The 25,438-nt window shown below is 34.8% G+C and overlaps 2 protein-coding genes across 5 annotated transcripts; both read right to left on the bottom strand.

Moving 5' to 3' along the window:
* Positions 1–5,903: 5,903 nt before the first annotated feature.
* LOC107867564 lies at positions 5,904–16,379 on the bottom strand. Of its 4 annotated transcripts, none has more exons than XM_047410453.1 (6): positions 16,184–16,379; positions 9,972–11,253; positions 9,567–9,872; positions 7,325–7,516; positions 7,084–7,235; positions 5,904–6,909 (listed from the first exon to the last, which is right to left on the bottom strand). In XM_047410453.1, exons 2-6 carry the CDS (start codon positions 11,239–11,241, stop codon positions 6,451–6,453), a joined length of 2,379 nt encoding a protein of 792 aa, XP_047266409.1. In that variant the 5' UTR covers positions 11,242–11,253; positions 16,184–16,379; the 3' UTR covers positions 5,904–6,450. The 4 variants fall into 4 exon arrangements, with proteins under 4 accessions (XP_047266409.1, XP_047266410.1, XP_016569340.2 ...); XM_047410454.1 differs by having other exon boundaries at positions 9,972–11,263; positions 16,184–16,331; XM_016713854.2 differs by having other exon boundaries at positions 9,972–11,274; positions 16,184–16,328.
* A 221-nt stretch (positions 16,380–16,600) lies between these two features.
* On the bottom strand, positions 16,601–17,832 carry LOC107869554. The gene is made up of 2 exons (XM_016716074.2): positions 17,577–17,832; positions 16,601–17,398 (listed from the first exon to the last, which is right to left on the bottom strand). The coding sequence occupies exons 1-2, from the start codon at positions 17,724–17,726 to the stop codon at positions 16,904–16,906; spliced, it is 645 nt and encodes a 214-aa protein (XP_016571560.2). The 5' UTR covers positions 17,727–17,832; the 3' UTR covers positions 16,601–16,903.
* Between the last annotated feature and the right edge of the window lie 7,606 nt (positions 17,833–25,438).

Here is a 25,438-nt window from a genome sequence, read left to right on the forward strand (position 1 = left end):
CTGACACATTTGCCCTATGGTGTCTTATACCATAGGTTCAGAGACACGAGCTTCAAAGCTACAGTAGATTCCATATATCCACAGACAAAGTTAGAAGTGAGTCCTCATCTTTCGAGAACATGATTATTTTTCTATTATCTCATTAATCAGTTTATTAATTAGAGTTAGTTGGGGACATGTCCCATCATCTCCTTACTCAGACAGTTCAGTTAGTTAAAGGCTTTCTAGACTATCATGTTTCAGACTTCAGTATGTTTAGTTTTGTTTTGAGCATTCTATTACCCCTCCCAGATGTTATATCATTCAGATAATGTTCAGTATTGAACCTTATGGCCTTTCAGTGCATGTTTCCGCATTATTATATCATATTATGCAGTGTATAGGTACAGATATCAGTCATGAGTTAGCTTGTGGTCCTTCAAGGTCATGAGCACTATGTAGCGTTTCGAGCACCAGGCTTAGGGCGATACATACCCCACCCCCACCCTGCCCTCACCCTTCTCTTTCATTCTCTTCTCCATTTTTAATAGCAAAGCTATTAAATATTCAATATCTAAGATGAATTCGACTAGCTTCACTTGACGAATTCACCTTCATTCCAGGAGGAGAAAAATGAGAATTTTAATTAATCAGTCTACTTTGTTTGGCTGATTATTTATTATTACAGACAAATTTTAGCTGAAGATCAACTTACAGTACCCCTTTTTCTTTTATCAACATTTGTACTAGAACTACATACATAAACACACAGACTAATACTTGAAAAATATTCCTCTTCTACAATAATAAATGTAATGGAGAAAACTAAAAATGGATTGAGGAAGATGAAATAGCTTATTGATTTATGAAAATAGCATTTTTTATTTTTATTTTTTGAATTAAATTTACAATTTGTTGCTTTGTTGAAAAAAAAAATTTACATTTTTCCGATAAAGTTTTATTTTATCCGGCAAAGTTTTATTTTTCGGGCAAAGTTTCATTTATTTCGGCAAACTAATGGCGAAAAAGAATTAAGAATAAGATCTAACTAAGAACAAAAATATTCAAATCGAATTCAAACATAAATTCAAAACTAAGAACAAAAATGAAGAAAAGGTAGAAAAAATAGGAGGTAAATTAAGTTTAAGAAAAAAAATGAGTAAGAAGAGTGGAAAAGAATATGAAGAGGGGGGAGGGGGTATCGGATTGGGTGGGGAGAGCCTTTTTTTTAAAATTATTTTATTAAAAAAAATTTGGGCCCTCGGTGCCACTTGACACGTTTTCATTCATTATTTATTCAAAAAATCGTGTCTCACGTGCCCTTATTGAGTGAACATCATGCGGAGTGCCATGTAGGGAAAAAAGGCCTGATTGGATCAAATTCCGATGGGTTAGGGGTCTGATAGGTACAGGTCTTAGTTGAGTAGTCTAAGTGAATTTTCGGGACAACTTTAGGTGCATGGCAACGACTTAAGCCTTGATTTTAAGCTAATCATTATTTTGAAATTAATTTTAATAAAGATTCGACTACTTTGGTGATTAACGAATCTAAATTCTCCAAATTACATTAAAAAACAATAAAATTTATTATTGAATACTAAATTATTCTAATAGCAAACAGTTGTTTCCGTGATATAATAACAAATGTGATTATTATTAATATTAAACATTAACAGTACTAAATTTTATGTGGTTCATTAGGCCAACAACACTAATAACAATAACAACAAACATTAATATTATTATTAATATTAGAACAACAACACTAATAACAGTAACAGTAAACATTAACAGCAAACATTAATATTATTATTCATATTAAACAACAAAACAGAATATTTATGTGATTCATTAGGCCAACAACACTGAATTCACTTTTAGTTAAATAACAGTACTTACTGTTAAGTGATCGGATAAAGCAATCACTAAAATTTTAAAATAATGATAAATTTAAATCCCTAAAATTTCATAATTAGGATTCATAAAATTAATAGAAAACTTTAATTGCAATGGAAAATCATTAGTTTCAAAAACTGGTTCTGATACCACATGTAAGGATTTAACAGATTGTATAACTTAACAATCTAATATATAATTCTATCAATTGTTCAGGAACGTGGAACTACATTATTTTCACATAAACCAAATCACAGTAATTCATTGAAGAATACATAACTGAATTCTTCATTGTTTTTCTTCTTAACTAATATTAGCGGAAGCACTTATTTTCTTTTGTTCTTAAACCAAGAACAAAAGTGATATTTCTCTTTCTTTAACTTACGTTTCAGAATAGTTTTGATGGAACTTACTCTTTTTTTGACAGAGAGAGGACCCTTTTATAATACGAAAAATAGAACAGTTACATTTTCACGTTCCATCAACATGAGTTGTGGATGTAGTAGTTTTAATTCCACTAACACTCGATCAAGGATAGTAGATAGTAGTTTTAATCCCACTAGGTAACTTCCCCAAAAAGATTTAGGATTTAACTTATTTAATTATTAAAGCAAAATAAATTAATTATGTGGGTCATAAAAAACTTAGAGATATGTGTCTGAAATTTGATCAAGATTGGCTTGCCACAGCCAAGCTTTCAAGAATCTGTCTTTAGTTTGGCTTGGCAATGCCAAACTTCAAAAATGCATGTTTGAATTGGATTGTTCAAAATCGAATTGAGATATAACCTAAATAAAAAAATGATACTCAGACAATGAATTATTGATTTGAGGGCCGATAACAATTTAATTTTTTTTTTTAAATAAATTATTGATTTTATAATGGTTTAGAATTTTTCTTAATGGGTTAATCAATAACCATATAAAATAATGAGAAAATACATAATTACCCATTGCTCTTGTTCGAGATTTGCAAAAAGACACCTAAACTTTAACTTCGACCTATTACCTCATGATTCTTCTTTATTTCGTTGCAAACACACCATTTTGACCCCCTGCGTGTACACACACTTCACATGCACGTGAAAGGGCTCAAATTTGACTTTTTGATCAATTACAAGCTGCCACGTGTAAAATAATTTAATATATAATTTAGATTCTTTTAAAAAAAAATAATATTTATTTATTTTTAAAAATTATCTTATACCCCCCACCCCACCCTACCCCCGCAATCCCCCATCCACCATTGTCCTCTTCCCCAACTTCTTCTTCATCACCATCACTCAACAACATCAATTACAACAACAACATCAATTATGCCCACAACAACAACAACATCATCATCATCATCACCATAACTCCACCCTTTCTTCTTTAACAGAATGCCACCATTAAAGCTCCTCTATTGAAGTTTTTTTTTTAAAATCATATCATTAAAACTCCATTTTGCAATTAAATCATATCATTTAACTACCCATCATTTCTTATTCAACACAATATCTTCTTCAACACTATTAAAGCTCTTCAACACAATGTCACCATTAAAGCTTTTTCATTGAAGCTTTTTTTTAAAGCTCCTCCATTAAAGTTTCATTAAAGCTCATTTAACTATCTTCAAAACTCAATTCAATCATTTAACTTTCCTTAAAACTCAATTCAATCATAAAACTAATTTTTGAATTGATTTGAACAAAAAGAAAAAAATTGGACGGAGAGAGTGTCGGACGCGAGGCGGCGATGAGGAGGGGGAGGTGCTGGACGAGGAAGAGGGGGATGTGCTGGACGCGAGGGGTGGGGAGGGAAGGTGCTGTATGGGGGAAGGTGGAGGTGCTGAATTGGGGGTGGGGGAAAGAGAGGGTGGGGTGGGGTGTTAAACTAAATAAAAAGGAAAAGTGTATTAAAAAATAAAAATATATGAAATTAAACGTATTTGACACGTGGCAACATCTGATTGGCGCGTGTATTTCACTCTCCTGTTGTGTTTATAACGAAATAAAAAAGAATCGTGGGGTAATAGATCAAAGTGAAAGTTTAGGTATTTTTTTGCAAAACTCGGACAAGATCAGGGGGTAATTATGTATTTACTCTAGAATAATTATTAAATTATAATTTTACTTTCAGATATCTATTGTCACATGGCCTCATGGTCTAAAAGACTATTTATCTATACTTTCACTTGTTCAATTATTATTTACTATTTAGCTTTGACTCTTTTGTTTTCGCACTTTAATCTTTGATTAGATTACAACTTAACATAAATTGACTGCATGGGGAGCTATTAAGGGTATGAAATATGTGTGTGTGTTTGCTCATTGCATAAGATAAATATTTGAAGATGAAACGATAAAGGAGCCAAAAGTTCCTTAGAGAGGAGGCAAAAGTTCTTTCCACTTTGATATCTATTACTTAGTGATTCATAAATTTCGTATGTGTCTTTACTGTAGTGTAAGCTTAATCAGAGAAGAAATATGAAGCATCAGACCTAGTTTTAGTAAAGTTAAATGGAAAAATAGTTCGGTGGATCCTTGTACTTGGTCCGATTTGTAAAGTGGATACTCCTACTTACATGTTTGTCATCTGAACCCTTGAACCCATTAAAAAGTAATATTTTAAACACTTTTTCTGACCTAGCATCCTATGAGGCTGGAACCACATAGGAGCATGCATTGCAACCTCCAACGGCGCGTAAGCCATTAAAAATAGGGGCCCAACAGTCTTAAAAAGGCTTGTAAATGCCCTTTTCATACTCCTCCTTCCTCATTTGCTTTTAACACCATTGTTGAAGCAATTTGAGCTTTTTTTTCTCCCTTTTTCTCTATTTTCTCTCTCTAATTCTTGTTCCTTAATTTTTTTTCCTGCTCTGTTCGTAATATTTCGTAATAATTAAAAATAAAAATAAAAAGCCTCCCACCCCCGCAGCATGACAGCCCCAAGGTTGCTTGCCACCCAATCCCAACCCCGTAATCTTTCTTCTTCGCTGGCTACAACCCCTCCACCCCCAACCACCCAGAACCTTTCTTCTTCGCACCAGTACAACCCTTCCCCCCCCCCCCCCACCCTCACCAATAGCTCGTTTATTATTTTTTGAAATTGACAAAAAAGATTAATGCTTGCTAATTGTTTTTTGTGAAATTTGATTCCTTCTTAAAATCAGCTTGCAGAGAAGCAGCAAGACTTGATTTGAAGATTATATGGAAGTTGTATTTACATTTGATTTCCTTGCTTCCTTTTGTTTAGATTGTTAAAAAAAAATTATGAGAAGAAAAATTAGATTTTGATCCGTATTTTGCTGCCAATTATGGATCTTAATTGTTAGGCCAATTATGGATTGTTAATTATAGGAATGACAGGAATGAATTGATGGTGTGTGTTTGTTCATACGAAGAAGAAGAAGGCAAAGGAAGCGGCCAATTTTGTCCTTTTTTTTAATACTCCCTCCGTTCCATTTCATGTGTCACCATTTGATCGGGCACGGAGTTTAAGAAATAAGGGAAGACTTGGTAAAGTTTATCAAATTATTCTTTATCAAAAAATGTGTCAATATCTTCTTTTTTTTTTAATTAAGTGGAACCAATAAAGGTAAAAGGGTAATTGTGCCTTTAAAAAGTTGTCAAATAAGGAAAGGCGACACTTATTTTGGGACGAATTAAAAAGGAAATGATGACACATAATTTGGGACGAAGGGAGTATTTAATTTCTCATGTGGCATTTTAAAAATGACATGAAATTTAATGTAGCCTTTAAAATGACGTGAAAGCTGGCGTGAAAGTTGACGTGGCAACAATTGTGTTACACACACCGAAAAAGTATTTTAAATGTTTTTTAATAGGTTCAAGGATCCAAATGACAAACATATAAGTAGGAGTATCCAGTTTACAAATCGGACCAAATACAAGGGTACACCGAGCTATTTTGCCAAGTTAAACCATTGTCGAAAACTGCTTTGAGAAACCAACTTTTTCAGCAACTAACGTACAAGAAGAAAAGTAGTAGTACTTTTGTCTAAGGTTTGACAATAATTACTGCAGGTTAAATTAAATATTGAATATTTGAATGAAACGAGTCCAATAAAAAGGATGGCAAACATACATACAGACGAGCCCAAACTGGCTTAAAATTTGAGGGTGGTTCTGGGAGTATATAATATTTCACATGGTAAAAAGATCTCTTGATTTAAAATTTTAAGAAGGCCTGAAAACTCAAACAGCAATTGGGTTCCATGATCAATGTGTCTCTTCCTTTTCTTAAAATTTTACACTGAAGAAGAAAACGAAGAGGTGGTAAATGGCATTTACAGCTACCAAGCGTTGAGAGATCCCCATGAAGGCAGACCCTCACACAAGACTCTGCATAATCTGCACATTTTGTTACGTTGCTTCAACCCAAAAGCAAAATACAGTAGAGGCTTCAACCCTGCAGGAACCATTAACGAAAGGAAAATAGAAAAGAAAGCAAGGTCTCAGTAAGCCTAGCCTCACGACTGCAACTTTTCTGTGAGGGCAAACTAGTATCAGCATTACATCAAAACACCACTCCATAATCCATCTACAAACAGGCCCTTTGTTCACTTAAAGCTCTAGTTCTTAGCATCTCCTCTACTGGCAAGCTTTTTAGCAACTTCCTCATCTGTCAGCGGCAAATAATAGATACGGGGAGCGGCTTTAGTCTTTCTGAATAGGTCATCCAGAGTAATAACAGGGGGATCATTTTTATCAGCAACAGGTGGAGCCAGCCTCTCTTTTGTTGGTGGGGCGGTCGGAGGAGCAGGTGGTGGCGGGCGCGTGAGTGGATGTTCCGACTCAACTTGTTGTTTGCGACCCTGTAGCCGAGCAAGTGGTGCTTGAACTGAGGATGAAGCTGGAGGTACTGAAGGACTGGGATTTGTTGCTGGAGTAGGAGGCTCCCGTCCATGCATCCTTGTTTGCACCTGTTGGGGATCAACAAAATCTGTAACCAGGAGACGACCTCCTTTTGGTGGCCATTGGAGGTTGTAAACAGCATTTCGGGTCTCGATGGCTTCCTCTACCGAAGAATACTGTAGAGAGAAAATATTCATCAATTTAGTAACCCGAGCACTAAATAAGGAAGCAAAGTAAAGACACTTTTCTAACAAGTTCAAGAGAGCATTGCCAAGAGGCCAAGGCATGCAAAAGTCATTGCTATTGTCTAAGAGGAGCATGAAATGCAGCAGGAGAGAGCAAGATTCTACCGTGACGTAGCAATGGGTCTTTATCTGGTCCATCCAGAAACTGCAGACTTCACCAGTTCTTGCAAGGAGCTCTTGCACAGCTTTCAGCGTAAAGGGCCGCACGAAGTTCTCGATTTTGAGAGAATTAGTGGCTGCTTTGGAAGACTTTGGTACTGGAATATTACCAGAACAAAGAAACCAATTATTCTTATGCCGCTTGCATCTGAAGCTCGTGCAATTTACCAAGAAAACAAATACTCACCAACACGCTCCTTGGGTGCATCCTCACTAACTGTAGAGTCAGTCCTGCCAAGGACAGGCTTGATAAGGGCGGTCTCCTCTACGTTTTCTGATAAAGCAATACTTGAATTTTGTGGCTCAGCAGTCCTCAAAATCTCAGTGTTACGACTGCGCTGCCTTTTCGCAGGCTCTTTACTCCCTCCTCCTACTACATCTGCAAATAGTCCACCAACAAGTCAAAAATCTTATGAAACCAAATTATATTACAAGAAAAGAGTAGATCATTTTGGTTAATTCCCACTTGCTAAAATTATCCAGAGTGAATGTACTGAAGAGTGCTTCATATCAAACATTGCAAGAAGAACCCCATATCTGCCGTTGGTATTAGAACTTTCAGTACACTAACACACTAATAAGCACAACTTTAGCTGCAAACCAGTTGTGAGCTATAACTTTAACAATGGAATCTTGAGCAATTGTGTGGCAATTTATTGATCATAACACCATAAAACATGTGGATCAATCAGAAGAGCTAGCATTCATAAATAAACAAACTAATAAACAACATACTTACAATCCGGGTTTTAACATCTAACAAGTACACAGAAGTTTTACTATTTAGACCTTCAACAAATCAACAACAACAACAACAAACCCGGTGTGTTCCCACAAAGTGGGGTCTGGAGAGGGTAAGATGCACGCAGTCCATACCGCTACCTCCGAAGAAGCAGAGAGGTTGTTTCCGATAGACCCTCGGCTCAAGATAAAGAATAGTAAACAAGGTCGTAATGAAACAAGCAGCAAGATGGATGACATAATAGAATAAGGAATAAAATAGCAAAAATAGAAATCATAAAAAATGCTAAGAAATAGGACACCCACCAAGTAGGAACACACACAGAGACCAAAGACACCCACCACACCCAAACTCTCCTGGCTAGAGACTCCTACCTATGGACACAGTCCAAAGAACACTAACCCGGCTAAACAAGAAAATCACCGAACTACTTGCTACAACCCACAGACTCACACTAGCCTTCTACCCTTATCCGCGCCCTCCACACCTTCCTATCTAGAGTCATGTCCTCAGTAAATTGTAGTTGTTCCATGTCATGTCTAATCACCTCCCTTCAGTATTTCTTCGGCCTACCTCTACTTCTCCTAAAGCCATCCAAAGCTAGCCTCACACCTACGAACTGGGGCTTCCGTGCCCCTCCTCATCACATGCCCAAACCATCTCAATCTTCCCGCATCTTATCCTCCACCGAAGTCACTCCCACCTTCTCCCGGATAATCTCATTCCTAACTCGATTCCCTCTAGTAAGTCCACACATCCAACGCAGCATTCTTATTTCCGCCACCTTCAATTTTTGGATGTGGGAGTTCTTGACTGGCCAACACTCCGCTCCATACAGCATGGTCGGACGGACTACCACTTTGTAGAATTTGTCTTTTAAGTTTAAGGGGCACCTTCTCATCACACAACACTCCGGAGACGAGCCTCCACTTCATCCATCCTGCTCCAATAATCTCGCCATTCCCCTGAATCATAGACCCAAGATACTTAAAACTATCCCTCTTACAAACACCCTGGGAGTCCAACCTCACCACCACATCATCCTCTTGCCTCAAGTCACTAAACTTGCATTCCATATACTCCGTCTTGGATCAACTCACCCTGAACTCTTAGATTCAAGGGTTTGCCTCCAAACCTCCAATTTTTCATTCACACCGCCCCGCGTCTCATCGATCAGCACTACATCATCCGCAAATAACATACACCAAGGCACCGCACCTTGGATACTCCGCGTCAACACGTCCATTACCAACGCAAACAGGAAAGGACTGAGAGTCGATCCCTAATGCAACCCTGTCTCAACCGGAAAATGCTTCGAGTCTCCTCCCGCCGTCCTCACCCGAGTCTTCCCTCCATCGTACATGTCCTTAATAGCTCTGATGTACGCCACCGGGACCCCTCTCACCTCCAAGCATCTCCAAAGAACCTACCTAGGGACTTTGTCATACGCCTTCTCCAGGTCGATGAACACCATGAGCAAATCCCTCTTCCTTTCCCTATACTGCTCCACTAATCTCCTCACCAGGTGGATCAATTAAAAGAATACATAGAAACAAACTCTAATATAGAATACTAACAGTAAAAGAAAATGCTATCAACAAACATGTGAATAACAGGAGGTAAAAGAGAGAGAGTTTCAAGAAATGAGGGAGGGGACGAGAGAGAACTAAAGAGAAGATGTGAGTACCTTGAAACTTTCTCTTCTCTGACAATACAGGAAACCTATCTTTAGTTTCTTGAGGAGACTCAACCTTCTCAGAAGGATTGTCTAGCTGCATTGCATCAGAAGAACCATTCCGTAGAACTTTGGGCTCTTCCGTCATTCCCGTAAGACGCTCTTCAGCCTTATCATTCCCCTCCTTAAAAATATGATCAAAATCCACATGCTTTGTCTCTACTACATCCTCCTCCATTGAATCGTCAGCTGAAGATTGATCCAATTTTATCTTTTCCATATTCTCACCATCCACAACATCAGATATCTTGCTCAAAACTGCATGCACAGACACAACACACAACAGATCTAGAAGAACCAGCCTTAGGAAGGAAAAGAACAGTAATATTTACTGTAAGGGAGTGTCTCCATCCATACCTTTTCTATCATCAATGGAAGCAGCAATACAATGTTTATCTTCAGCAGATGTCTCGATTTTCTTGGATGACGAACCAGGATCTATAACATCACCTAAAGTTCTAGCTTTTTTAAACTGTACATCTTTTTGCTCACTGTTATACGAAGTGTTACTTTCCAACCCATGCTCTACCATGGTTGCAGCAACAGAAACCTGATCTGCATTGGCATGTTTCATGCTAAATTTCACCTCTGAAGATCTGTCATTATCAGTTTCTCCAACAAGACCATGCATCTCATGTGGCGTCTGATCATCCAATGGATGAATGCCACCAACATCTGACAGGTCTTTGCTGGATGACTGCAGCTCCATCTCTTGCCTAACAACTTCAGTTACTAATTTAACATTATCAGCATTCAAATTATCATTTAAATTTTTATTTTCATTAATGGTAGAAAATGAGTCAGATTTTATTTGAGACCCTAAATCAGGGTTGACCTCGTATACCTGAGTGCCTGGATTGGACATATCAGACTCAGCATCCATGCCTGAGAGTTTCAGGCCCTCATTCTCCAACTTAATGTTACTGTTTTCCAAGGCTTCCTTGGATGTTACTGGGGTTACCTCCACATCATTTTCTTGTCTCCAAAGATTGTTCTCAAGCACTCCCCCAGAAGATGAGTCTTTCATATCCACAGCATCCTGTCCAGTGCTACTGTCCTGAATACCAACATCCTTAATTCCAGATACCCTATCGACAACATCATTATTCTGAGAAGAATCAAAAACCTCTTGTTCCATATCGGTTTTGTCTTCAACAAATTGATCAGTAGACTTAATATCATTTATAACACTAGTGTTACCAACAGGAGCCTCTGAATTTTTTCTTTCTCCAGAAGCATCACCAGTACCTCCAGTTGCAACCTCATCAGAAACTTTGTTCTGGTCTATTTCAACAAGACAAATCTTGGTGCTGGCCCTAGCAACATCACCATTAATATCATCAAATTCATCCTGGGGATGCTCCAGAACATCATCGGCTAATTTAACAGGATCAGGCTCTGGTTCAGTATCTTCAACACCACTGGCAGGATCAATGTCACGATCATCATCCTTATGCTCTTTAAATTCAGCAACTTCCATTTCTTTGCATATAGCTTCATTTAATCGCCTAACCAGCTCATCCTTTAGACCTTTTGTTGTTAAGTTCCTCCTCTTAAGCTCTTCCCTTAATTCTGCTACCTTCCATTTATTAATGGGAAGATTATCAAGCACAGGGTAATCCGACATCTTAGACGCCAACTGAAAAACACTTTGACAAATCTGAAAGTCAGATAGATATAAGAGATATAAATGGAGCTCAAATTCTAGAAAAGACAAAATATTGCTATGCAGATCTTTACTTTTTTTTCCTTTAGCAAAGATGAGTACAGTCTCACCTCTATCAAAATATAAACTATACATGACAGGTCTCAAATAAATGCATATTGCTAAAGGACAAAACTTCCTTCATGCAGTAACAACAACAACATACCCAGTGTATTCCCACATAGTGGGGTCTGGGGAGGGTAAAGTGTACGCAGACCATACCACTCACTTCCTTTATGCAGTGTTGTTTTTAAATCAAAATATATTCACATATCACAATCAAGCAGGTGTTAAAACAACGTAATAGGCATTTGGACAATATCTGGTTGAAATTGAAAAAAGTATAGGATGTTGAAGTTGGACAAGAGTATTTGAAAGTTGAAGCTGTGTTTGGATATGAATTTCCTTGGAATAGAAGTTAAACAGTTAGTCGAAGACATTATTTTCAGTTGAAAAAACTCTTCAACAAAGTTCTTCAATATTTTACCAAGATTTCAAATAACAACAGGCCAACCCATTATTTGCAAATACTGAACTTCAGTAATTGCAAACAAAGAAAAACAACAAATGGACAAAAGGGACCTAATAGAATATAGTCCACTGCTGTGAAACATTCAACTATGTTGTCCTTACAACTCTTAATAGAAAAAAGTATACTCTCTTTAACCCAAAATTACAATCTTAAACTTATATCTTTCCCTGGTATTTGAAAGGCAATTCAGTGACCCGATGCTTACTTCCTCACCTTGCCGGCCTTTTGTTCTTCCAGCTCTGTAATTGCTTATGGCCCTAGATCTGCCCCTATTCTAGATAACAAAAATGCTAGACAGAATTGATTTAAGGCAACTCTACATGCAACAGAATACGGTTCTGATCTTCCTCATACTCGTTGCACATGAACACCACCTCATCATTGTCACCTCCTCCTCGCAAATTTTTAAATGCAAGAGATGGTCTGCATGCCATATATAATGTGAAAATGCAACTTCCCTTGGCGTCATTATGTTCTATTTCCTATGAATCAGGTGCAAAAACAAAATATCTCTTCATTTACAAAGCTCCAAAACATTTAGCTGCTAAAGAGCACAACTATCTTCATATCAACATGTCCTCTAGATTGGCCAAGCCAAGTCCATATCCATAAATCCATGGATGCTGGAAAGTTTTCCTGCATCACAAATGAAGATGGATTCCAACATAGCCACTCTAGATCCCTTTTTCCTCAAACCATGCACCCCAGTATTTGTAAAAAATGCATCATGCAGCCAATAGAGAAAAACTTTGGCTATTTAGCAATTTCTCAAAAAGATTTTAGAGTTGTAATTTTTAGTTCCCCTCCTTGTACCAGATCGACTATAAATTACTATCCCTCCCAAATATCAACCACACAACCAAAACTTATCAAGAATCTATCTATCACAATGGATGGTCCATGAAAAACTCTTTTGCTATTCATCAGTTCAACTTCCACAAATTTGTGCTAGGCATTTCTCTATCATGCACTTCCACTTCCACAATGGAAGCCGCAATACATTTGACGACAATGCTGGTGTACTCTTTAGAATATGTCTCAGTCCGATTAAGAATTCTTTTCATAGAGTTACATTAGATAAGCACAATGCCTGCTACAATTCATTAAAGAATAACAATTATGTACTCTTTCTTACATGTCTTAATCCCTTAAAAGTACTTTTCGTAAATTTCACATTTGATAAGCTCATACGCAATTAGACACACTAGCTCATATATCTCAAGGGCCACAAACCTATACCAATCGTACCAAAATATTTGATTCTTGAACAATGCTATAACCTCAAATACTATTAATAATGTGAACACACAAACTTGCCAAACACTATTCAGATGAGTGTTGACAAACCATAAGCTAGTTGGAGATTATTCATCTCAATCACTATCTACGTACCATCACTCACATCTTAGAATTATCAGTTAGAAATTAGCCTAATCAACAAATTCTTAACACCATCTTTCAGATTGCAAAACCTTTTTTTTTTTTAAGAGGGTAACTTGTATTTCGTATCCAAAAAAGGCTCAGCACCATCAAGCAGGTGCTAAGGCGAAAGATTGCAAAACCTGTAAATACAACAACCTTCAGATATCTGGTTTTGACTCCTCTGTATAGCCACAATTTCATGTCGGACAATGTTGGCCATGTATATTCTCCGTCTTCAGTCTTCCTAATATTTCAACGCCCTATATTTATCCATTCAGATGGTGATACTCAATCAACCACTGCTTAAATTCACACATTTGTTTTTCCATTCTAACACAAAAGGAGGACCACCACCTTGTCTCATGAAACCTAAGATTGACATCCATAGATAATACCAATATGCTTGCAAAGAATTTATTTTTTCGACAAGGACAAAAGACACCTAGCAAACATTGAACGCAATGTATGTGAACCGAACAATACGAAAAATATATAGAAGATACTCCCTCCATTCCAATTTGTTTTGTACATTTACTATTTGGAGAGTCAACAAGGTCCTTCTAAGACCGTGTTTCTCTTAATTATTTTGAATTATTAACTATTTTGACTTATGATACATTTTATGTAGTTTCTAAATACAAAATTTATTTTAAAAAAACTTGAAGAGTCTATGTCCTACTTCATACAGACAATTTAGGTACTCCATGGCAAACAATGTGGAGCAGTGGGAGTACTGAGTAATAAGGTTCAGTCTTATTTGACATGTTAATTGCTTTATTTTTCTTTTTATCATTTTCTACTGTGACTTATTTGTTATATGTAGTTTTATGTTAATCATCCAGCATTTTACAAGATTATCTTATCTTGTGATCTTAAGGAATACACTGGGCATGTTGTTGTTGTTGTTGTATCTTATGTTGTGATCCCCATAGTCAACTTTGATTTGGATTTTTCTACCTTCGTAGTTCTATTTAACTCTTCTCATTCACAATTGCACAGAGTGCACATATGAAATATCTATCAATCTACCGTGCGTTTTTCTTGCGCCTACATAGGTTGGAACCAAATATCTAGTAATAAGGAGAAAGAAAAAGCATTATAATCTTTAATCAGTCAATTAATATTGATATTTACTGAACAAATGCACTCAAGAAATGAAATCCAACATAACACACAACCATCTTTCTGAAAAAAAGGACTATCCGGTGGTGGGAGTTAAATCAATTAGAAAATAGAGATAAACAATTAAGAATACAACAACACACCAGTCCCACAAGTGGGGTCTGGGTAGGGTAGAATATAAGCATAACCTACCCCTAACTTTTGTAAGGTAGAGAGGTTGTTTCGGAAAGACCCTCAGCTCAAAAGGTAGGTATCAACAGGACAAGAATAGAGCTAAACAACCAAAAACATAACACCATACGCAGAGTAATCCCACAAGTATGCAGCCCTTAACTCTACCTTTTGTAACGCTGACTCTCGACTCAATAGGGAAGTACCCAGCAGGACAAGAATAGAGCTAAACAACAAAGAATAAAACAGCATACCCAGTGTAACCCCACAAGTACACAGCCCTTACACCTCTACCTTTTGTAACGTAGAGTCTTGACTCTCGACTCAAAAAGGAAGTATCTAACAGGATCAAAATAGAGCTAAAAAATATTTAAAACAGAAGACCCTGTTTCACTAATGAACAAAATGCCAAGAAAGCAGTACCTTTACTAATGGAAGTTGAAAATGTCAGCCCTCAATCTCTTTAAACCCAATTACAAGACTTCAAACTAACAAGAAAAAAAATTATTGCTCCCATGAGCCCACCCAGCACCCAAATCCATTTTTTTTTTTATAACCATGATGTCTGGGCCAACTTACGCACACCTCAACTAATTCCACAGGACACTAGTCACCTCCCACCAGCAACAAGTACAAATACCAGGTAACTCAGTCCATCAAAGCTAGGACAAATAGGAAGAATCAACTAGTATTTTTTGTGTCTACTGCGATGCGATTTGAACTTGAGACCCCAGATACCAATTTTTTTGATAACCGTGATGTCCGAGACAGCTTACATGCACCTCAACTAATTCCGCAGGATACCAGCCATCTCCCACTAGCAGCAAGTACCAAATAACTTTGTCCACAAAAGCTAGGACAATTGGAAGAATTAATATTTTAGGGTCTACTCGGACTTGAACTTAAGACCTCACATACCAATTTTTTTGATAACTGTGGTGTCCAGGACAGCTTGTGCACACTTCAACTAATTCCACGAGATAACAGCCACCTCCCACCAGCAACCCAGCAACCCAGCAACCCACCAGCAACAGGTAACTCTATCCCCCAAAGCTAGGACAAATGGGAAGAATCAACTATTATTTTTCGTTTCTACTGAGATTTGAACCTGCGACCTCATATACCAAATTTTCTTTTGATAATCGCGGTGTCCAGGCCAGCTTGTGCGCGCACCTCAACTAATTCCACAGGACACCTGCCACCTCCACTAACAACAGATAAAAGGTACTAGGTAACTCCATCTAACAAGGCTAAAATAGACGGGAAGAAATCACCTAGTGTTTTTTCAACTTTTTCTTCTGTCAAAATTTGAAGATAATAAATCAAATACTTAATTAATTAAAAGGAAAAACTTACCAGTGCAAGTGTTTTTCAACTTTTTCTTCCACCAAAATTTGCAAACAATAAATCAAATACTTAATTAATTAAAAGGAAAAACTTACCGGTGCAAGTGTTTTTTCAACTTTTTCTTCTACCAAAATTTGCAAATAATAAATTAAATACTTAACTAATTAAAAGGAAAAACTTACCCGGTCCAAGTGTTTTTTCAACTTTTTCTTCTACCAAAATTTGCAAATAATAAATCAAATACATAACTAATTAAAAGGAAAAACTTACCAGTGAAAAATTAGTACTAGCAGACGGAAGATTTTCGCTCGAGAAGACTGTGAAAACCCTACTTTTTCCGAATAGAAGAGTTTTTTTCAGTAGAAAATAGTGAAGGGGGTCATTAGGGTTTTTTCATTGATAAAAGCAGAACAAATGCCAATTATCTTTTTGTACATTGAGCTCAGTGTAGCTACAAGACAAAGGGTGGGTTTGGTACGATGGAAAATGTTTTTATGGAAGATAAGTTAATTTTCTACATATTTTTTTATGTTTGGTTGGTGAATGAAAAATATTTTTTGGAAAATATTTTAATGGTGTTTAGTTGGTGAACAGAAAATATTTTTTTAAAAAAATATTTTTAGTTGTTTGATTGGTGAGAGGAAAACATATTTTTTGAAAAATACTACTAAATAATGAACTAGTATATCAAGCAACTCAATATTCTGTCGGAACTAATTTAACCATAGCAAATAATACAAATATCAAGTATCAAAATATTACAAGATGCTAAAATTAAGCAACTATTACTTACATAATTCATGCTTCCTAATCAATTCCCACAAATGCACAAAAGAGAGAAGTTTGGAAGCAAATACACGAGATACATATCAAAAATGAAAGAAAAAATAGAAGTTTGGAAGCAAATACACGATACATCATCAAAAATAAAAGCGTGTGAATAATAGTTGTTTCCAAATCCTACGAAGCTAAACTAACCAATAGGTGTCACTATTGTTGTTGCTTGAATCGTTCCAACCACACCTTACGAAGATTTTGATTTTTGACCACGAATGCCTTAGCTAAAGTGTCGCTTTGCACCAAATAATCAAAAGCATCGCCGAGGAACTCTTCATTATAACCTTCCATTGCCATAACTTCTTCATACAACTTCGCCACATCTAGACGACTATCAACCATTCTACCGATTGTCGTTGCCACTTCTTCAAACTTTATTGATATATCACCTACAACATCTTGCACCTCAAAAGAACGTTTTCTTTTGCGACTTGCCTTGATTTGAGAAGCTTCGGTTACTTGCACATCCTTTTCGATGGATGGTCCTTCAAGGTCATTATCATTATCTTTCTCAGAAAAACTATCAAAATCTATATCTTCAAACGATTTAGCACAATCTCCCCTAACCCGATCATTTCCACACACAAGAGACATTTCGTCAAACATTTCAATTTTTTTGTTGATGAACTTGTTATGATTGGGATATGCCTACAATGCAAAGATTAGAGAAAATTTGGTGTCAAATTTATTCAGTTCTAATAGGTTAATGTAAAATAAACAGACCGTTACAAGTACAATAACTAGTGTTATGTTCTAAGTGTTATTCTGGGAGAAACAATATTACTTCTGATAATGAGGGAGAAACATTGAAACAGAAGTATTTTACCTCTTCTATCATACCAGTAACTTCATAAAACACTTTTCCATTATGGTTCAGCAACTTTGATAAAAAGGATTCCACAATCATTTTCAATATGCCGTTTGATAAATGTGAGCCAAATACCTTGAACATCTCATTAATTGATATACCTTTCATCTCTACCTATGATTTTAATAGGTTTGTTTCCTTTTACCTTTTAGCACACAAATTTTGACTCATCATCATCAAAAATAAAAATATTACTATTTATAGGTCTGTTTGGTAAAAGTTACCAATTTAATAAAGTAATTATTAAACTCTAATGGAAGAGGTCACACCCCACATTTAGATCTCATTTATGTATGTTTTTATATTAGTCAACTAAGCCAAAAATTAAGGAGAATCATGTGGCTAATAAATTTGCAGCAGTAGGTTAATATCTCAAAATATTTTCTGATTCTAAGTTCCTAATATCAATAAGTTTGTAGACTGTTTCTACTAGCGACTCTATTTGTAGCTCAAGTTTTTTATATCATTGTTTGCAGCGGCCAAATGAATCTATTTTGTATATTTGAGTTTCATGGATATCACTAAAGGACTTCCCAAGAACTTATAAAACACACTAAAATTCAAGTTTTCAACACAAAGATCAAAGCTTTGCACTAGCATTTTGTCAGCAATCGAACATGATCAGATTTTCAAAACAAAAAGAATCATCACCTTAATAAACAACAAAACAGGCAAAAAAAAAAAACTTGAAGACATACATTGATGAACAAGATGCAGCGAAAAATGCAGAAAAACACTTAAATTGCTTCGGAATAGACAAATAAAAAGTTGAATTAAAAAATTTGCACTAGAATTTTATCAGCAATCGAACACAATCAAAACTTCACGACGACAAACAGAAGCATCACCAGTTAATAACACGCAAAGCTTCTTTTTTTTTTTACTTAATTTTAATAAAAAAATCAAAATTAAACACAAATAACCTTATAATGTATTGTTTTTGTTGATATACAGAGGACCTGAAGCAAGTGGTGTGAAACTAACAGTACTCCATAGGTCCGAGACAACTCAGCTATCATTGATGCATGTTCATATTGTTGAACTCTTCTAAATTTTTCTACAATCTTCATAAACTTGTTATATGTTTTTAGAGAAGAAGCTATTAATTCATCTGTCTATTATTTAAGTTTTCTATACTTTGTATTGTTGTGAATAAGTTTCACCGCATGCCTTTTTTCTTAGATTTTCTTCAAGTGAATAAATAATTATTGTATAGTCTTAGCAAATACCAATAATCTTCCGGCTTTCAGACGGGAGAAAGTTTTTCTGAATCTTATAAAATCAAGAATCTGCAAGCTACCCACTGGAGGAGATGATGCTCCTCAGATTGGATACATCAAACTATCATCATTGAACCAAAACGCTTCTGGTAAAAACACTAGGTCACTGTAGAATTAGCAGGTACCCTGTGTGGTTACTCAAATCACACGCAAGTTAGCCCTAACACCATACACCATGGTCATATATATTCCACATTCTATACCATATTTCATGTACTTTTTCTTCTACAACCGCACTACTAATAATCAAAAAGATATTAATGCACCCAACAACTTTAAAGCCATGTTTATATGAAAGTCAATACTAATGTATTCTAGCTAGTAAGGTTGTTTTCTCCCTAAGGTGGAAAACATATGCACCTACTAAGGTTGCATACTGCAAGGGATGTTGTTTAACCCATGATAGTTGCGAAAATGTGGTTTTTGATATGTATAGATATTTTATATGTGAAAGATCAGTAGAGATACAAATCATCTACTACTGCATTGTGAAAGTAACCGGCAAACTTGGATGTTGTAGGCATTATGGCTTTAATAAGACAAACTTTCAAATTTATTCTTAAGCAAAAAATCAATAACTGGACAGAATTTTAGAAAAGAAACCACTACAAACTAAAAGAAATAAGAAAACAAGAAAATAAGCCACATTTTACCTAAATATGGATAGCATAGACTTCGGGACTGGCCGTAATCATCTTTAAGTTGTCATCCCATCCAAGACCACTTTTATTTAGTAGAGTTTGGATTGTACTCCAAGTGTTTCTTATTGTTTTAAGATGATTCTCCACATGCTTAGATGAACAATCCATTCCTAGTTGTTCGTTAATGGCATTTGAAACATGATTAAACGAGCTGGCTTTAAATTGATTCGTTGATTTATTCCCTTGCTTTACTTCATCAGCTAGAATCTCCAACATCAAATATTTCATTGATTTTGACCACCTAAACTGTTTCTCTCCTTTTCCCCCCCATGATTTACTGTTACAAGTCAAGAAACGACGTGAACAATTCATACTCAACAGAACACAAATGTAAATTAGCAGAAACATATAAAATCTACATATACCATAGAAAGCGAGCAGTAAAAATAACATTCAAAGATAATAGAAAAACAGTAATGAGCCATAGAAGTATTTCTTTCATACAGGATCTGCCCAATTACTACAACAACACGAAGAAATAAGAAAATATCAAAAGCCAAAATAAGCAGCAATAGCTATTTAGCTATCAAAGTTTCTTAATATACTAAAGTCCCTCGTTCCTCCGCCTATCATAATTTATAAACATGGCATGAGCAATTGCATTTTTTTATGACCATTGTCTAGCTTCTTCACGTCTTTCTCTTTGTGTTTGATAGCTTTGACTTCCTTGAGAATTTTGAGTAATTTGAACATTTTGAGGTTGAATTACTACTTCAACATCTACTTCTTGTATTATCATGTCATTTGGCTCCAAATCAACTATGTGATTATGTAAAATGCACGACGTTAATACCACATTCACTTGTGTCTTAAAGTCCCAAAAAGGTTCATTGTCAATCACGAAATCCTCTCTTTAGAATAGCAAAGGCACGTTCAATCGAGGATCTCAGTGATGCATGAAGACGATTGAATAGTTCTTTTTCATTTTGGGGAGGACAATCACTATACTCTTGCAAGTGATAGCGTATTCCATGATAGGGAGGAATAAACCCTTTACGAAGTTCATATCCCGCATCTACAAGATAGTATTTATCTACAAAGTCAAACTAAAGTTAATTAATATACATTATTCACCTACTTTTCATATAAACTACTTTATATTGAATAAGATACCCTGTGGGATTTGGAGACCATGTGGTCTCTCTAATGCATCATTTAATATGCGAGAATCATATGCAGATCCTTCCCACCCCGCAAGCACATACGTGAACTTTAAATTAAAGTTAATGGCAACTAATACATTTTGTGTTGTTGTGCCTTTTTGACCACAAAATCTATTTTGTTGTTCAATAGGAACAGATGCAAGCACATGTGTTCCATCTATTGCTCCTACACAATCCTATATACAACTTGAGTTAATAATATGTAGTATTTTTAATAAAATGACTTAAAATATAAAATTTTAGTATGTCACTTACGGTAAATCAGGGATAATATCGATGGTTGTTCATTATCTCCGATTGGATAGTTCCATCCGGTGATTTTATAAGAATTGGATAGAGCTTCAAAACTGCTTGAAGCACAGTGTGGAAGCATCGATGAATAGACTCGATTGCCCTATAAAAGTGTGATCCAATCTTTCGAAATCGTTCATTAAAACCAACAATCTCTAAAAATATCAACACTTGTTCTTGAACAGACATATTTTTGGTTGAACACAAGAAACTATTCCTTCTAAGAGCATTGCATAGTTCATAAAACGCATACTTACTCATTCTTAGCTGACCTACCTAACGAACATCACTTCCATTCAAAATACTATTCATGTAAAATTCTCTTTCTTGATCTTTATTAACATATGGTTCTCTAGGAATGCTAGTTTCTTGTTCGTAGGGAATAATTATTGCAACTCCGGCAGCTAAAACAGATGTAGCTGCAGCTCCAATTATTGCATCATCTTCATCTTGGTTAGTCAAACCCATCTGTTGTATTGACCAATGTAATTTCGTTACATTTCGTTTACTATATACAACAACAACAACAACATACCTGGTATAATCTCACAAAGTAGGGTATTGGGAGGATAAGTGTATGCAGTTCATTCCACTACCTCAAATATGAAATAAAGAGGTTGTTTCCGATAGCCCCTGGGCTCAAAATAAAGTAATTTAAGTTCAAAATTTAAATCACCAAAAAGTATACAATTTTTAGCAGTTAGGAAAAACAAAAAATGGATGAATCAAGAATGCATTCAAAATGGCCTTATTGATCCGAATGATCCTAAAGGGGCAACTGATACAATTTAGTAATGCCATTTTGTTTGACATGAAGTTTTATGCACTAAGCTTGCCGGGACCTTTGCAGTACTAGAAGAGAGTCATGATTCTCGGTTTCAAGTTGTACAATTAAGTAGAAAACAAGCCATTCTGTCAAACTACTCAAAGCATTTCATAGCATTTCCTACAAATAAGTCATTCCGTCAAACTACTCAAAGCATTTCCGTCAAACAAGTCATTCCGCCAAACTACCCAATTTTCAATTTTTAAGCGAAATTGAACTCAAATCAGAAATTCAAATTTCAAGTTTTGAACAAAATTGACTTCAAATCGAAAATCCAAACAAGCAAAAGAGAAAGAATTGAAGAAACTTTTTACCAAGCACCATAAAAGAAATTAGTTATGGACATACCTTTGAAATTCTTACAGTGGGGAGAAGAGAGAGAGGGGGGAGAAAGCCCTAAATGGAAGATGACGATGAACTACTTGTGGGTTACCTATCGATTTTGTTGGGGGTGAAGAAGAGGACATAAGCGTAGCTCTCAAAAGTTTTATCTAGAAAATGACTTCTCTTGACTTATTAGGGAAGTCATTTTCCTTCAAGTGAAGGAAAATAAGTGGCTTTGAAAAATGTTTTCTAAATAGTTTTTTATAACCAAACAAGAGAAAATGGGAAAATGTTTTCTAGAAAATATTTTCCATCATACCAAACACACCCAAAAAGTCTAAACAAATTTATGTCAATTTTACACTGGACTAAATGAAAGAAACTAAGAATTTCATTGGACTAAATTGTAACTAAATAAACTTGAACTTAAAAACTATCAAGGGCAAATAGGGAATTTAACATAGTTGGAGAAAATGACAGAAATGGTCCATTTTGTTTGACAGCAGGTTCAAAATAGGCCCTTACGTGTAATAGTATGTTCAAAACAGTCTCTTGAGTATACACCTTAGCAATTTCGGTTCTCTAAGTTTGCCGGCAATTTAACACTTTTACTGTTTGTCCAATATTTTATCGAACACTATCAGTTAAATTTGAAACTATGAAAAGGAAATAGCAATCAAGAAAGTCTCGCCAAATCTCAAAAATAATATATACTCCTACTATTTGGTCATAAATATTATTCACAAAATTTTAAAATATGTTTCTACTTTTATTCTGAAATATTTATTTGGCCATGAAAATTAAAAATATATTTTAAAATATATTTTACAATTTTTTGAAAAACACATCTCGAGGTATTTTCACTTATTTTAGACTCGATTTTTTCTATTACTTTATAAAAAAGTACATCCAAAGTCTAAAATATTTTTAAAAATACTATGATCAAACACAACTCTAACTCTATTTTCAACTTTAAAAATACCAAACAAAGTGAGTAATTTTTTTATTTTCTTGTCAAATGGGTCTTAAATACTCTGTCTTTATTCCAAATTTCAAACCTTTTTTTTTTTTGCTTTCATCAGTATGTAATATATATTTCTGATTTTTGATAATTTTTTATTGGAATAAATTCATATATTATACAATAAACTAATTAATTTGAAATAAATATATCCACTTTTTATTTTACATTGAAAAAAATAGCCGACATTCATAATCGAGTTCAGCAGTCGTAAAATGTACACCCGTTTTGAAGATTTTGTACATTTAGCAGGTGGAAAATCATACCAACGGAAAAGAGACAGGGGGATACTGTTTTTCAAACATTAGTTTGCTTTATTTTATTTTTCTTTCTAGCGGTTGCCTATTTAACAGATATTTCAATCACCCATTTCTTCTATCCTTTTGTCCTTTAACAAGTACTACCAACTCAAAGCACCAATAAGAGTAACCAGGTCCAGCTAGAACACCATATTTGAGGTGATTGTCATTTGATACTTGGTAGCAGAAAGAGCAAAATTCTCTCTTTCAATACACGTGGCAAAAAATCAACAAAAATTATTGATGTATATGTAATGTACTAGTTCAGGTTACGTGCATTGCAAGTATATCAAACGTTAAATAATAATAAAAATATATGTTTAGATAGATCCGCACCATTATCTTAGAGGTAGAAAGAATATTTTTGATAGACCCTCAGCTCAAACAAAAAACATATAAAAGCAGTATATAGAGAATGAAATAACGGATTTAAAGATAACAATGCCAAGTACCATAGACTATCCAACAAATCATCCTAAATGGTGTAGACACGTGATTTTTTATCCTCCCTGAATTTTAATTTATTTATAAATATTAAATATTTATATCGATCCGATATTATTTTAACCTCTTGCTTCATTTTTAGTTTAAAATAAATAAATAAGTAAAGTTATTTTTGAAAGAAAAATTTTATTTTTATTTTTATTTTAAAATAATAATAATAACACAAAAATCTTTAAAAAAATATATTTTTATTTTCTGAATTTTAATTAATAAATTAATAGTTTTAGTACTATTTTATTATATTTATTTTGGCTATTTATAAATTTTTATTGTGTTTTCTTAAATATCAAAATTAATTATTATTATTATTATATTTATTATTATTATTATTTTATTTATTTTTATTATTATCTTCTATTAAAAAAAAGAAAAAGAGAAAAAAATTAAAATTTAAAATTGCTTTTATCTGATAAATAATTGTTCCCCCCAGTTTCCCCCCAACATTCCCTGTATTTAAGGACACTTACCTACATCCGTAAAAAAAATATACAACGAAAAACATCAGAATCCAGAGAGAAAGAAAAAGAAAAAAAACATTTGAAAAGAAAAGGAGAAAAAAAAAAGAGAATAAGAAAAGAACAAAAAGTATATCAGAAAGAAAATTTCTCAGAGTTCGTTGGAGTTTCGTTCAAATTTTCTGTGATGATTTTCTTGCATTGTTATTCATATTAATTCATCACAGATTTTTCTTTGATTCTGAATCATTTGTACTATGAATTTTATTATGAAAAACATGAATGAAAATATGTGAATAATCTAAATGCATTACTTAATATTTATGTTTGATTACATGAACCTGTTGTTATTATATATCATGATGTTAATTTACTGTGTTTATATGTTCGTTCAATAAATATGTTAAAAAAACAGACGTAGCAAAACACTGATATATGCATGTATTCACTACTATAAACATAAATACAATGTACATACTATTTACATACATGCATTTAATAATACAATACACACACTAACACAGTGTAGAAATTAAATAAAAATCAGTAGAATAAAAAAGTATATCAGTGAGGGAGAGAAACAGTAGAAAATAAGGGTGAACGGAATCATAGAAAAATAGTTTTGCCGACAAAAGCCATCTCCACCGGTCATTAACAACGAGGTTTTCTGGCGCACTCATCTCACCGGAATAAATCAGAAACCAATTAATAAAAAGACGAAATACATATACAGGCCCCTGAAATATTTTACTTTTTCCGTATAGGCACCTCAATTAAGAAAGGTACCTATGGAACCCTTTACTCCTTCAGAAATGGTTTCAATTGAGCTTAATTCTCCGACGTGGCAGTTTGCGTGTACTCACGTCTGGGAGACGCGTGAAATATCATGGAACCATCTTATGTGGCACCCAACGGATCTTTTATCCTCTTTTTATAGCCAATTTCTTTAAAAAAAA

The sequence above is a fragment of the Capsicum annuum genome, chromosome 4 (genome assembly GCF_002878395.1).
Source record: "Capsicum annuum cultivar UCD-10X-F1 chromosome 4, UCD10Xv1.1, whole genome shotgun sequence".
Classification (NCBI taxonomy): domain Eukaryota; kingdom Viridiplantae; phylum Streptophyta; class Magnoliopsida; order Solanales; family Solanaceae; genus Capsicum; species Capsicum annuum.

What these genes read in the sequence shown, in the direction of transcription:
- LOC107867564 (XM_047410453.1), bottom strand. Translation starts at nt 11,241, where the DNA reads ATGTCGGATTACCCTGTGCTTGATAATCTTCCCATTAATAAATGGAAG. An exon ending in TTCCATTGATGATAGAAAAG is followed by an intron (nt 9,873 to 9,971) that starts GTATGGATGGAG and finishes CTGTGCATGCAG; the next exon opens with TTTTGAGCAAGATATCTGAT. An exon ending in TGCACCCAAGGAGCGTGTTG is followed by an intron (nt 7,236 to 7,324) that starts GTGAGTATTTGT and finishes GTAATATTCCAG; the next exon opens with TACCAAAGTCTTCCAAAGCA.
- LOC107869554 (XM_016716074.2), bottom strand. Translation starts at nt 17,726, where the DNA reads ATGAAAGGTATATCAATTAATGAGATGTTCAAGGTATTTGGCTCACAT. An exon ending in TTACTGGTATGATAGAAGAG is followed by an intron (nt 17,399 to 17,576) that starts GTAAAATACTTC and finishes TTTGCATTGTAG; the next exon opens with GCATATCCCAATCATAACAA.